The 14,365-nt window shown below is 40.8% G+C and overlaps 1 protein-coding gene across 1 annotated transcript; it reads left to right on the top strand.

Annotated features, from left to right (window-relative positions):
• Window positions 1-1,927: 1,927 nt before the first annotated feature.
• FEM1C (fem-1 homolog c (C. elegans)) lies at window positions 1,928-4,463 on the top strand (the record flags this gene model as incomplete). Its single annotated transcript, XM_009587762.1, has 1 exon — window positions 1,928-4,463. A coding segment is annotated over one exon (1,310 nt), but the record flags the coding sequence as incomplete, so codon positions are not given.
• Between the last annotated feature and the right edge of the window lie 9,902 nt (window positions 4,464-14,365).

Genomic DNA, 14,365 nt, shown 5'->3' on the forward strand with positions numbered 1-14,365 from the left:
GCCTCCTTTTCTCCAAACTAGACAAACGCGCAGTCCTCAGCCGCTCCTCACAGAACATGCCTTCCAGCCCTTCCACCAGCTTTGTTGCCTTCCTCTGGACACATTCAAGGACCTTCACATCCTTCTTAAATTGTGGGGCCCAGAGCTGCACACAGAGCTCGAGGTGAGGCCGCACCAACGCTGAATGCAGCTGGACAATCCCCTCTTTTGACCGGCTGGGTGGATGCGGTTTGCCCTCTGGGCTGCCAGGGCACACTGCTGACTCATATTGAGCCTGCTGTCAGCCAGCACCCCCAGATCCCTTTCTGCTGGGCTGCTCTCCAGCCACTCCTCTCCCAACTTACACTTTTTCTCCAGTGTTACTCGTCCTAGGTGCAGAATCCGGCATTTTGACTTGTTAAACTTCATCCCATTAATCATTGCCCAATGCTCCAGTCTATCTAGATCCCTCTGCAAGGCCTCCTGTCCCTCAAGAGACTCAACAGCATCTCCCAGTTTGGTGTCATCAGCAAACTTGCTAATGGTGCATTCAACTCCTGCATCCAGATCATTGACAAATGTATTGAGCAGAACTGGCCCTAGGATTGAGCCCTGAGGAACACTGCTGGTGCCCGGTCATCAGCCAGATGTAGCCCCATTCACGAAAAGCCTTTGAGCTCTGCCCTTCAGGCAATTCTTCACCCAGCGCACCGTGAACCTCTCATCCCACAGTTGGACAACTTGTCCAGAAGGATGCTGTGAGGGACAGTATCAAAAGCCTTACTAAAATCCAAGGAACTACATCCACCACCTTCCCTTCATCCAGTAGGCAGGTGACCTCATCGTAGAAGGGTATCAAATTAGTTAGACAGGACTTTCCCTTTGTGAACCCATGTTGACTGTGCCCGATGACTGCATTATTCTTTAAATGCCTTGCAATAGTACCCAGTATAATCTTCTCGGTCTGTAGTTTCCTGGGTCATCCCTCTTGCCCCCCTTATAAATTGGAATAACTTAGCTAGCTTCCAGTCCACAAGGACCTCCCCAGACTCCCCAAGACTTTGGCAGATGTTTGACAGGGGTCTTGCCATAACATCAGCTAGCTCCTTCAGTACTCTGGGATGAATCCCATCAGGCCCCTTGGAACATTCAGCTGATACAACTGGTTCCTTACGATTTCAGTGTCCACAAATGGAAAGTCACTGTTCGCATACTCATGGCCCTCCAACTCAGGGACCGGGCAGCCCAAGGTCTATCAGTATTATTAAAGACTGACAATTATTAAAGATTGAATGCCTGCACTTTTTCTTCATCCCTATTAGTCAGGTGACCATCCTCAACAAGTACCGGTTTGATGTTTTCTTTAGACCTCCTCTTACTATTAACGTACTTAAAAAAGCCTTTCTTGTCTGACACAACACTGGCCAGTTTCAACTCTAATTGAGCTTTGCCCTTTCGTGTCTTCTCCCTGCATATATGAACCACAGCTCTGTAATTTTCCTGCGAATCCTGACCCTGCTTCCAGAGATAATATAATTTCTTTTTCCTCTTGAGCTCCATGAGGAGTTCCCTGTTCAGCCAAGCTGGTCTTCTGCCCTGCTTGCTTGACGTATGACACAGTGGAATTGCCTGCTCCTGTGCTTTTATGTAGTGGAGAATTCTGTTTTAATGCTGTTTTTTGAATAATGAGACAAAAACCTGTCTAATTTTTTCAGGCAGTAATATCAAGCATTTTGATTTGTATAACTGCCTGGCAGCCTTGATACTTAATGAGATCTTGAATATTTTGACTTGTCATCTAAGCCTTTTATAGTCCACAGATGTCAAAACAGCTATTTTTTTAACTATTAATGTTTGGGCGTTTTTAACTATTTTTTAACTATTAGCTTGGAAGGGTTTGGACTATGATTTGATTACGATTTGTGTAATTGTGTTTCTTCTCTTGCAGGAAACACCGCATTACATGACTGTGCAGAATCTGGAAGTTTGGAGATCATGAAGATGCTTCTCAAGTATTGTGCTAAAATGGAAAAGGACGGTTATGGAATGACTCCCCTTCTGTCAGCTAGTGTGACAGGCCACACAAATATTGTGGACTTTCTGACCCAGCATGTACAGACTAGTAAGGCTGAACGCATAAATGCTCTGGAACTTCTAGGAGCAACGTTCGTGGACAAAAAGAGAGATCTGCTTGGTGCTTTGAAATACTGGAAGCGAGCTATGGAAATGAGATACAGTGATAGGACTAATATCCTGAGCAAACCTGTGCCACAAACACTAATTATGGCGTATGATTATGCTAAGGAGGTAAACAGCTCAGAAGAGCTAGAAAATCTTATTGCAGACCCTGATGAAATGAGAATGCAAGCACTATTAATTAGAGAACGTATTCTTGGCCCTTCCCACCCAGATACATCCTACTATATCAGATACAGAGGTGCTGTCTATGCAGACTCTGGAAACTTCAAGCGTTGCATCAACTTATGGAAATATGCTTTGGACATGCAGCAGAGCAATCTTGATCCGCTGAGCCCTATGACAGCCAGCAGTTTACTATCATTTGCTGAACTGTTCTCCTTCATGCTGCAGGATAGGGCAAAAGGCCTGCTAGGCACTACTGTCACATTTGATGATCTCATGGGCATACTGTGCAAAAGCGTTCTTGAAATAGAACGGGCTATGAAACAAACCCAGTGTCCTCCTGATCCAATACAGCTGAACAAAGCCCTTTCCATCATTTTGCATTTAATTTGCTTGTTGGAGAAAGTACCTTGCAGCTCAGAACAGGAGCATTTTAAGAAACAGACTATTTACAAGTTTCTTAAGCTTCAGCCTAGAGGGAAGAATAACTTCAGTCCACTTCACCTTGCTGTTGACAATAATACTACATGTGTGGGTCGCTACCCAGTTTGTAAATTCCCCTCTCTACAAGTTACTGCTATCCTGGTGGAATGTGGTGCTGATGTAAATGTCAGAGACTCTGATAACAACAGTCCATTACACATTGCTGCACTGAACAACCATCCAGACATCATGAATCTTCTTATCAAGTCAGGTTCACACTTTGATGCTACAAACTCACATAAACAAACTGCTAGTGATTTGCTGGATGAGAAGGAAATAGCAAAAAATTTAATCCAGCCCATAAATCATACTACGTTGCAGTGTCTTGCTGCTCGTGTAATAGTGAATCATAACATATACTATGCAGGGCACATCCCTGAAAAATTAGAGAACTTTGTTTTGCTCCATAGATGATAGTGTGGAGTCTGAGTACTGTTTTTGAAGCACGACTTGGTGATGATATTTTCCTTGAGCACTGTTGTGATACACCAGCGTTCCCTTAGCTTGCTCCATCTTGCTCTCATTGGCTAAAGCGTTGTTAGCATCAGATCTGCAGAGTTGGTTACCCAGTATTTAATATGAATATGCCATATAATATATTTTGTGGATTATTTAGAAATGTAATGCCATATTTAGACTCTTAAAATTGTCTGCCAAAGGCTTGTTTATTCTGGTCTTATTTGCGTGTTGGGTGTTTGGGACTGAGTTGAGTATTTTCCACTGATGTCTTTTTACTATAACTGTTATGTGGATTTTATACAGTTGGAAGGTCATCTTTTTTTGGTTTTGCTTGAGCATTTCTACTCTTACTCTATTCTTTTTCTATGGACTCATTGCTAAACTGTACAAGTTGTATGGACTTGTTAACATTTGCAACTACCATAAGTGCTTTTATCTTCTCTATGCACTGGCTTAGACATGACTGTTGTGTGTGAGCATATTTCTATGCAGCACTTGGCCAATTTCAACTTAAATGCCAATTTTGTTTTGCAGTTTGTTTGGAGCTCTTTTCAGAATGCTGTCTGCATAGCATGATGAATTACTTATCAGCTCTCCGAACTTGGGTGTGACTTTTTTGATTGCTGTAACTGAGGTTGCTTTCCTTTTGATCCTCTGGAAATTTGTCCTAAATCTGGGAGAAGAAAATCTTGCTTTTTCTCATCGTAGTCCACTTGAACTTTAAATCTGAAAATCGTTTTATTGCATCGTGCAGTTAGGGGAAGAGTCCTCATTATGTACAACTGACACCTTCCCCTTTGCACTAATGTCTTGCTTGTGCTGGTTATGTGACTAGATGTGAAGTTTGCTCAAAGTTTATCCTCAAACTTAATCATTTAATGAGAAATAGATCAAATGTATGCTGTAGTTTAAAATTTACAAATCAACTTTAGCTACACAAGAAACTAAAGCATGTTGGTGGCATGATGCTTATCAGTCCAGATCTAGACATCATCTAATATAGTAAATGGCCATATGTCAGGGTATTGGAAGTTCTATAGCAGTGTCCATTTTTCTTCATTTTAAGTATCTTTATAAATACTTGCATGGATTTTTCATCTCTACTATGTCAGCTGTACTTAACAAAAAGCGGAAGTTCTGTTGTGTATATAGCTCCTAATTAAAGTACCTATTTTTATAATATTTGCACAACAGCTTAGCTTTTGCAACAGAAAGGGCTCTTTTGACTTGATAAGAAATCTATAAATGAAGATCATAAATGTGGGTGCGATTCAGGTAATTAATATAATTCAGCACTTTACTGTTGATTAATAGAATTTATTATGGCACGTTAGCCCTGCAAATGTCTTAAAGTAAAATTCATTTCTGTTGGATAGAATACAGTTTACTTGCAAGTTTAGTGGTCTAGCATATTGGATATTTTTGACTTGATGTTTCATTTCAGTGGTGGACAGTAAGTGTACCTATGGGGTTCTTGCTCCAGAAATTCAACAAGGTGATTTAGGCCTTTGTCAGTGATAGAGATATTTAGAAGCCAAATTAATTAGATAAAGGTAAAGTTGTTATAGGAGGGTCTTTTTTAATATTTTATTTTTATTTTTTAAGTTGATGTCGGAACATTTTTGTGGTTTGTGAATTAAGTTGAGGAAGAATGTGTCTTGGGAGCATATAAGAATAGTGCTTCCTTGCTTTTGGGCTGTTTTGGGGTTCCTGTTAGTGTACAGCGTGGTGCCTACTAGCTTAGCCATTCTTAGGAAAAATATGGGGATGTTTTTAAACAAAGGTATGTTGAAAGCAGTGCTGTTTGTGTATTGCCACTTTCAGACTCTGTATTTTGAAGCAACTTTCACCTGTTTGTTCATGCCATGTCTGCATTGTATGAAATTACGATAATGAGGAAACCCTGTTAGTTTCTCTTGCAAATACACAGGAGTAAAATTCTATTCAATTGGCTGAACTTCTCTGATTTGTAATGATTAAAACACATGCCACTCAAGTTGTCATTTGTGAGAACATGTAGTTTGATTCACACCACCCTAGAAATGATCCACATTATACTTCGAGTCATAAAAATAGATCTTTTTCTATAGGTCACAGAGAAAGGGATTTTTAGAGTTTTATACTCTGGAATCTGTACTGCTCTTTAGTGTTTTTAGTTTAAATTTCTGTCTTTGTAAGTGTCAGATATCCTGTTAAAATTAGTTGGACATTATTAGTCCAGAAATATACTCTAAAAATTGTTAATTGTTAGCAAATTTTTGAATGGAAAACATTTCCAAAAGAGAAAGCATATCACTATTAAGTATATGTAAATCTAGTGAAAATTGCTACGAGGAAGGCTTATTCTGTTAGCTGCTCTTTAAAAACAAACTAGTTTAACAGGACGTATTGATTTATTGTATGTAGTTCTGTCTAAATATCTACCAATGTGCAGTAGTGCTAAAGTCTATCACCTCCGTGCAGAATTTCATTTTTCATGGTGATGAAGCTATCTGCTGAACTCTTACTTTGCCAGATACTTGGACTTAGGTGTCCAGGCAGATGAGTTTCATGCATTTAATACCACTTTCCATTTAGCCCTGTATGTTTACATTACCCTGTTTAATTTTTCTTAAATTTTAATTGGTACAGAGCCTGTGCTGGGTAATGTGTTGGGGATTAGTTCAGGATTTGCTCATTGGGAGGGAGGGTTGGGACAGCAGGCCCTGTCTGAGATGCATGTGCCACTAAGGCCTGTGCTAATGGGTGGTAGCAGTTTTGCTCCCTCAGCCCTTGATTCAAACCAGTTTTGTCTCCACTTCTGTACAGAAACCAACTTTCTGGACCAGATTTTTTTTATTATTATTATTATTATTATTACTTTTGTTACTCTTCAGAGGTGGGAATAAGTTTATTTTAGTAAAACATGTTGATGCTAAATGCAGTAGTGTTGCTAGCTGGACTCAAACTGTGGTAAGGACAAGGAACTAAAGAGCATTCATAACACAAAGAATTGTTTTATTTTTGTCATATTTTTAACTCATTCTTTTCCTGTTTTTCTCTTTTCTTCCTATTTGAGCTTTTTTTCTGATGAAATGTACTGCTTGTGAGCTACCAACTCAGAAAAATGTTGAGAACACTGTGGAAAAAATTGTATGCCCTGCAGGGGTGAAACAGGTTTTAAAATTGATTAAACAATTTACAGGTATGGCTCCTTAGAGGCAAAGACACTGATACCTCCTTGCTTGTTCAGACCTCTGAAGTTGTATTTTTTGGGGTAGGGGATAAATGCACAAAGCATTTTTTCTTCTAATCATCTTGGGTTTCAACTGAAATACTTCAACCAGGAAGATGAAGAGTATTCTCGTAAAAAAATGAAATGCTTTTCTTACCAAATTCTAAAATTGTATTCCTATTTTTGTATCACTTATGCTGGTAACAAGATTCCAGCTGTCTGTGGTGTCTCTGTTCTGTTTGTTAAGTGCAGTGTAAAGACACTTTCTGAAATGCAAGGCAACAGCGTGGTTAGTTTTCCATATATACTTTGCAACAGTCCCTGGGTAGGAAGTTATTTTGTGTATTTCCTAAGTCCTGAAAGAGCTCTCTTTTAACGACTTTAGCAGCTTTGTAACTGGTTAAAATTAACCTCCTCTTTCCACTTTTACAAAACACTACTTTAAAAAAGGAATAGAGTGCTATAGCAAATTCCTTACAGGAGGATTTATAAAAAGATAAAAACCTTATGACAAAAAAATGTGCCTCCTCTCAGTTTTATATCAACTGCAAGGTGACAGTGGCAGGATATGACTGCTCTTGAAATAGCTTCTCATGCTTTGAAATATAGAGTGGAATGCCTGTTATACTCTAAAATGTTGACAAATGTGAGTAAGTAGACTAAACACTAATTTCTATCTTCTGTGACTACAATGAAGTCAACTGGTATTTAAAGTTCAAGTAGTAGTTTTGGGGAAATTGATCGAGACATACTAGTCTGCTCATATTTCTTGGCTTTGAGTGTTAAAGTAACTGTTGACCCCTCAGTGAGGGCAGAATGAAAAGCTGTTGTTGGGTTGGTTTTAACTAACGTTATATTTGCGTTCCATTCTATCACAAAGATTTCCTATGCAGGGCTAGCTCCATGTATGGAAATATTGCAGTTTCTTTTTTACGTGAAGTAATTTAGCTTTAACAGTAATGTAAAAAAGGAATAACAAGCATATTTCTCTGCTCTTACTCTCTTTAGGCTCCAAATGCACATTACATTAAAAATATGTTTTGGAGAACACCTGCCTAAGTCTATATATTTGCTTCCTTTAGGGTTACTGCAATACTGGTTGGTAAGCTGCTTTTTCTGTATAAATAGTTAAATGTGAATACTACAGCTTTAGACTTTGATCTTCATGTCATTAAGAATTGTACCTTAAGCAAAATGTCATGTTTCATTCTCTTTCTTTCTGTGAAATGGTGATCCAGCCAAGTGATCCAGCCAAGCCTTTAAATTCTGATAGTGGGTAATAGTAAAGAAAAGGCTTAAACTGGATGATACAGGAGATAGTATTTTCCCAGTTTCTAGAAAATGCAGTTAGTCATGCCATTAGCTGTGAAAACATAGTAGTTTTAGTTTATAGTGTAAAAGTATTTAGCAAGACCTTGTAAGAAGTAAGCGATAGACACTTTTTCAAGAAAGTTGCACAAATTAATTTTCTCGTTAAAGCTTTTGAAGTCTCTTCCCTATTGCATGGACAATTTTAAAAAATAGAGGAATAGAATACTCCAAGGGTGAGAGAAGAAGTATGATAAGATCCTTATTAAAGGCAGCTAGAGAATGGAAGACTTTGAAAAACATTGCCATTGTAATTTCAAAAGATCTTTATACTTAGGCATTGTAGTCACAATCCTATACTTAAAGGCAGCGTACACTTCAGAGAGCTGAAATTTTAGATTCAGGCCTAATCAGTAACAAACAGCATCAAAAAAGATTAGGTTCTGGATGAGGAAAACTGATCCAGAGCTTTCACAGTAAGATAATTGTCACACAGATGGTTTTAATGAATTGAATATAGATTCTCTTAATTAGGAAAGGGATGAACCGGAAAGGATCATTTACATCGTTATTCATCCCTCTGCAGTTGCAGATGATGAAAGATGTTTTCGTCTAGAAGTGTCTCCTGCTTACCTAAGCTGTATATCCATGCAAAAATCCTTCTTGGCAGTAGCAAACAAAGTAGCACAGGAAGAGGGCAAAAGAGGCCAAGCGTATGGTGTGTTACTCTGGCAGAGGCAGTACACTTGTTTGTTTCCCACATAATATCAGAGGGCCATATACCATCTACAGTGAAAAGCAGAAAGCCCTTCCCGCTCCTGCCAAATCAAAGCCTTACCTTGCAGTTGATCTCCAACATTCAGAAAAATTGCGTAGAGAGTTTCTATACTCAGAAAGAAGTTATGGACAGCGATGTTGAATTATGCACAAAAAAGAATTGCTTTCTGATCCCTGCAAGTGCCCGTCAGAAGCCAGTGAGTGTGAGGCTATGATGTAAATGGCAGCCACGTCTCCCATCAGATCGTAAGACGTGTGGGTTCCTATCTGAAGTTCAAAGGGTTGCTTCTATCGTATCTCCTGAAGATTATCAAGTCATAAGTTCCTTGCCAAATTTCTCTTTAGAAGGCTATTTGGAACTCCAGTCCTTCAATAATAAGGAACTTAATTCCCATTTGATACTTGTTTTTTCACAGTTTTGTATGTTTGATCTTTCCATAGTTTCAGCATTTATCTGTCCTTCAGACAGAGTTATCCTCTCTCAACCTTCACGTGTTTAGGCTAAACCAACCAAACAAAAAAACCCAAGCTGTAAGGATGAGCAAAGAGCAGAGAATGATCCAGACTCGAGTAAGCTGACCCAATGGTTCAGTTCTCCCTTTTCCCCTCTCTTGCTTCTATGTTACCAAAAAGAAAAAAAAGGGAAAATGATTCATTAAACATTATTTGCTGCTGAAACTTGCCAATTCTTCCCTTGTTACGATGGGAGGGTTTTTTTACGGTAAACAGAGTTAATTGTTTTCTCTTCAGATACTTTAGCTTGTATTGCCCTATTCTAATTTTTGTAAGGTGCCATTTTGTTCTGTTCACACACAGCATTATCCTAACTGGAAAGTGAGGCAAAATGTTCAGTAGATGAGCCAGACTTGGATTATTTTTTATTTCCATCCCATAGTTTCAGAATAGTAAACTTGCTTTTTCTCCTTTCCGTTCTTTTTGCATGTGTGGCTACCAGGCTTGCACTATACTTCTATTTGCTAGCCTGTAAAACGGGAGTCCTCCTAAGCTGTCTGTGCTCTTTCTGTGTTTTTCTGTCTTTGCTGGTTGAGGAAAATACGTCACCACCTTTATCATGCTTTTTTTCCCCTCATGCATAAAGTGGGAACTCCAGGGAGTTGCTAAAAAAACCCCCAAAACCCAACCAAAACAAAAAAAAACCCGAGACAAAACCAAAAAACCCCACCAAAAGCCAGGGCCTACTGTAAAATAACAAAATATGCTCTGTGAGGGAGATGCCCAGTGACTTGCTAAATGAGTGTACGTGGCTTACTTTCCATCCCACCTTGTGCTAACCTAAAAGCCAAACAGCAGATAGTCCTGTAACAAGGCTGGCCCATGCAGCGCGCACCCACCCCAGTCAGTGTCCTAGTTTAGATCAGGAGCGTGCTTTTGAAGCGAGTCTTCCGACTGTCCTCACTTCGTGTGTTTGGGTTCATATCACAGAGTTGTCTCAGTCCCCCACCTGGATTCCTTTTGAATGAAACTGAGCTGAAAGATGTGCTCCAAAAACTCACCTAACAGGCTCTGACCACTAATGGGTGTTCAGTTCATGGGAGTGGACTATAAGTCGTTCTGAAATAACCCCTTTTTCCCCTCCTCTTCCCTCCACACCCCAAAGTGTCACAGACATTTGATCCTTGGCACCAACTCCTCCATGCTACAGATCTGCTCCTTGCAGGCTACAGGTGTAGCCATAGTTTTCTGTTTCTCTTCCTATGTTAAACATAAGTTGACACATACACTGGTGTTTTTGTTTCCTCTTGCTTGTAAGTGGTTACTGCCTAACCAACGTAACATCCCACAATCCATGTTATGCTTTGAGCTGGAAAATTAAAATGAGATAATGTAGTCGATTGCTAAGGTGGATCTACCACATCATTAGCTGTTGGAAAATGAATCAGCCGTGCTGTACGTGTCGCCGATATTTCCTCCTGACAGCATGACTGACCTTAGTACAAAATGCTGTCAATGTGGTGTAAGGAAATACTTGCTCCATTATACAAATGGAGCAGAAACTAAGGCACAGACTCGGTGACCTCTTAAAATGACCAGAGGAAGTTTGTGCTATAGCAAGGAACAGGTTTCAGGTCATCTGGCTCCAGGGACTTTAATTTTCAGACTCTTTGCTCGAGGTATGGTTTGACATTAGTAATTTCATACATGAAGAGTCTGCTCTAAAAAAAAAAGTACCACCAAGAATTTCTTAGGGAAATTAGGCTGATGTCATTGCAGAGTCTATCTCTCCTCACTCTGAGTAATTTTTGAACATGTTGGGCCAGTTTAATAAATTCAACAGATACAGAGCAGCCTTGAAGATATGCGTGTCTGTAGCTTCCTTTAGAACAGCAGACTGGGCAGAAGGTAGAGTCCCTACTAACAGTTCCCACTGAAGAAGAGGATTCAGCATGAGCTTGACTCTTACTAGGCATGAGAGAATCCACACAGGGATTAAAATACTTAGGACCATGGAAAAGGCTTTAATCACAGCCCGGGCTTTACTAGAGAGCCGCAGATCCAGTCACCAGTCAGGACATGTCATACATTCATTACATTGTGTATCACATTGTGATACACAGTTCCTGCACCTGCTCATCAAGGTGGTACCATCTGACCAACAGATTATCCTGGTTTGTACAGTCTAATCTCCCTCATTAGTTACTCAATGTCCTGAGTTGTTGTAGTTAGCTATAATGGCACAGAATGTAAAGCAAATTGACTAAGCTGCACAAAATGAGAGACTCTAGGACCATCTATGGCTCTATACTGACTATTGCACTAAATTAAATCCATTTAGTATACATGCGAAAATTGACTACAGTTAATTTTGTTGAGAAGTTATGATTGCCTGCTAAGAGGGTTGGGAGAAAAGTGACTCCTGTTTCAGCTGTAAGGGTTCTCATCTTGTTTGCATCCTGGTTTCTGTCAACGTCAGTGCGAGTTATGAGCAAGACCAGACTCCATAATCACACTCCTGCAAAATCCTTCACTTCAGTTCTCCAGGATGGTAACTGTTACATTAAAAATCTTGAAGTGATGTGAAATGAATTCTGGAAAAGGAAACACGCATCTAGTGGAAAACAGTTCTGTGGGAAAAGGGATCTGGCACTTCTGAAAATCTGCCCGGTGAGGTCTACTGTCTCCCGAGTCTATGAGATCCCCACCTCTGTCCATGCCTGGGGTTAATTTTCCAGCTCTCTCGGGTTCTCTTTGTGCAGCAGCATTTCTCCAGCTGCGACACTTTGCTCTCGTGCCCCGCTGAAAGCGGCCCTGCACTCTGCCTGGCCCCAGCTGCCCTTGCCCTGCGCTGCTACTGGGAGCCAGCTGCCAAACCAGTCAGCCCCTCTCTGACAGTGATGTCTGAGGAAGCCTGATGCAGAGGATGAGCAATGGTGGGTATTAAAAAATAAGACAGACTCTAAAAGCTCAGATTTCCCTCCATCCTTTGTGACCCTTTTCTAGCCATGCCATCATTGCTTCTCATTGTGTTCTCCATCTCCTCTCTTTACTGTTCCCAGTTGCTCCCGGGAGTTTCCTGTTTCCCACTCTTCCCCTGCTGCTGTTGTGGCTGACCCAAGCCTGTGCTGAAATGGGAAGTGCTTGGGGAGATTTGTAGAGTCTTGGCTGGTTTCTGCCAGTGTTTTGGGGCCCTTTCTATGCCTTCAGCAGCTTGTGCTTTTTCTAAGCTGTGTCAGTTGGGTAGTGAGAGAGCTGGAAGAAGTGCAGGATTCAGCTTGCTTGTCCCTTTTTCATCTGCATGGTTCTTAAGCAAGGTAAGGTTGCATAGTCTCCTCATTAATGTGAAATGTGGACTCCATTAATAGCTCTGCACAATGTATTTTGTCTCACATGAGGTTGCAGATGCACCCCATGCAGGTATTGCTGGTGTAAGCTGTTATGATTCCATAAGCAAATCTCATCCTGGAATCAGTAATACTGGATTTCGTCCCATGCAGAAGGTATTTAAAAAGTTTTGCCCCTGTTTAAATGCCTGGTCTTACGTTTTCAAACTTGCTGATTTTGCAGTTTGTGGCTTCTGAAAATCTGCCTTAAAAATGTGTCATTCTGTCAGTGTCTTTCCAAGTCCCACGGTTTGTCTACCAGGTCGCTGCTTCATGACCCCATTTTGCCCTTCTGTGTTGTGGAAACATGTTCTAATATTAGGAATGTGATATTTCATGTGTTTGTTCTCAAGACGTTTGTTGACACCACAAAAGTGGGAAGTACATTAAAATTGCCTCTTATGGTGTGTTCTCCCTGACTCTGTCTTGCCCTTAATAAGGCAGGGTTGTCTACCTCAGAGGATAAATTCTAGTAGGCTAAAAAACCTATTTTAAAATAGGTGATAATGGAAGTTTGTAAATGACCTCCATAGAAGCATAGTTTAATAACCTGAATTGAATATGGAACTATTTTCTTAAATCCAAAAAAGAGAAAATAAAAAGAAGCTGGATGTACTTCTAGAAAGTGAAACACCAAGCATGCTATGGTTGCACCTTGGGACAAGGTACAGGCACCTACTGGTGGGACTGGGGAAGCAAGTAAATTCACTTATGACCCTGTTCGCACCCAGGCTACTGGTAACTTCACCATGGCTGGATAATAAGACCTCTTTGGACTTAGAGCAAATAGCGCTAGCTGCACAGATCTGGCCAAAGGCTTCTCGGCAAAGTAGGCAAAATAAAATCTAATCTTGCACTGGCAGGGGACTGCGTTTTGGAACAGAAGAGAGAAGAAAGGCCAGAAAGTGTCTTATGGAAGGAGGAAGATGTGATGGTCAGTTGGACTTTAACAGGCTATAGGTGACTGACTTAGGGGTGCCATGGATGGCTGGCTGTCATCAACCCCTGCATTCACCAGCTCCTCATAGCAGTCTGTCCTGACCATCTTGCATCTTTCATGCTGTTGGGCAAAGGTCTGAGCTCATCTGAGCTCAGTCCTGCTGCAGCAAGTGCAAAGGACAAGGCTGAAGAGCGCACCTTCTGCTCTTGCTGTTGTGGCCAGCAGCGACCGGACAGTCTCCTTCTGTCCCCTGTACGCAGCAGCCGTCATCCTCCTGTTCTCCAGAACAGGGACTGCATAAGCAGTGTGTTGATCTAGGTAGCCCCCTGCTTTGAGTTGCGCCATGATCTGGAACTAGGATGAGATACCCATCACGGCATCAGAACACATTGCTCTGACCGCAAGTGGTATGGAGACGAGCTGGTGGGGTGCCACTCGTTCCTAACAAACCTTCAAACCTCGCTCTGTTTAGTCTTCAACTGTGTGATGTTGGTCTTACACTGGCAGAAAACAGCCAAGAAGAAAAATGAAAGAAGGGTATGCACCTACTGCAAAGCCAAGCTGATTTACTAGGCAATAGTAAATTTTATTTGGGGGGTGAGAAGATGCTGGAAGAACACTCAGTGGGAAAATGAAGTATCGTTACTGTACTAATGGCAAAAAGCAGTGCAAGGCAGCCACTATAGATAGATCAGAGTCTGTGCTCACATATTGTGAACTGCCAGGCTGGAAAAGAAATCTGAAATATCAGTTCAGTAATTTTAGCAAGCTTTGATCCCAGAAAAATAAACTTAAGTAGAAACATAGCTTTGTGTCTTTTCTAAGCAGCTAAGATTTTATGCATAGTCATTGAACCATTCTCTGACATGATGCTAAAAATTCCTGAAATGTCCACCATGATTGATGCGAAGTCACTGCAGTGTCTTCTGTAAAGGGCCTCTCAGCACAAACTTTTGCCTTCTAGGCAGAGTTCATCTACATAGTGAACTCTTCAGCAAACTACTC

Source organism: Fulmarus glacialis, unplaced genomic scaffold, assembly GCF_000690835.1.
Source record: "Fulmarus glacialis isolate BGI_N327 unplaced genomic scaffold, ASM69083v1 scaffold2811, whole genome shotgun sequence".
In the NCBI taxonomy this organism is placed as follows: Eukaryota; Metazoa; Chordata; class Aves; order Procellariiformes; family Procellariidae; genus Fulmarus; species Fulmarus glacialis.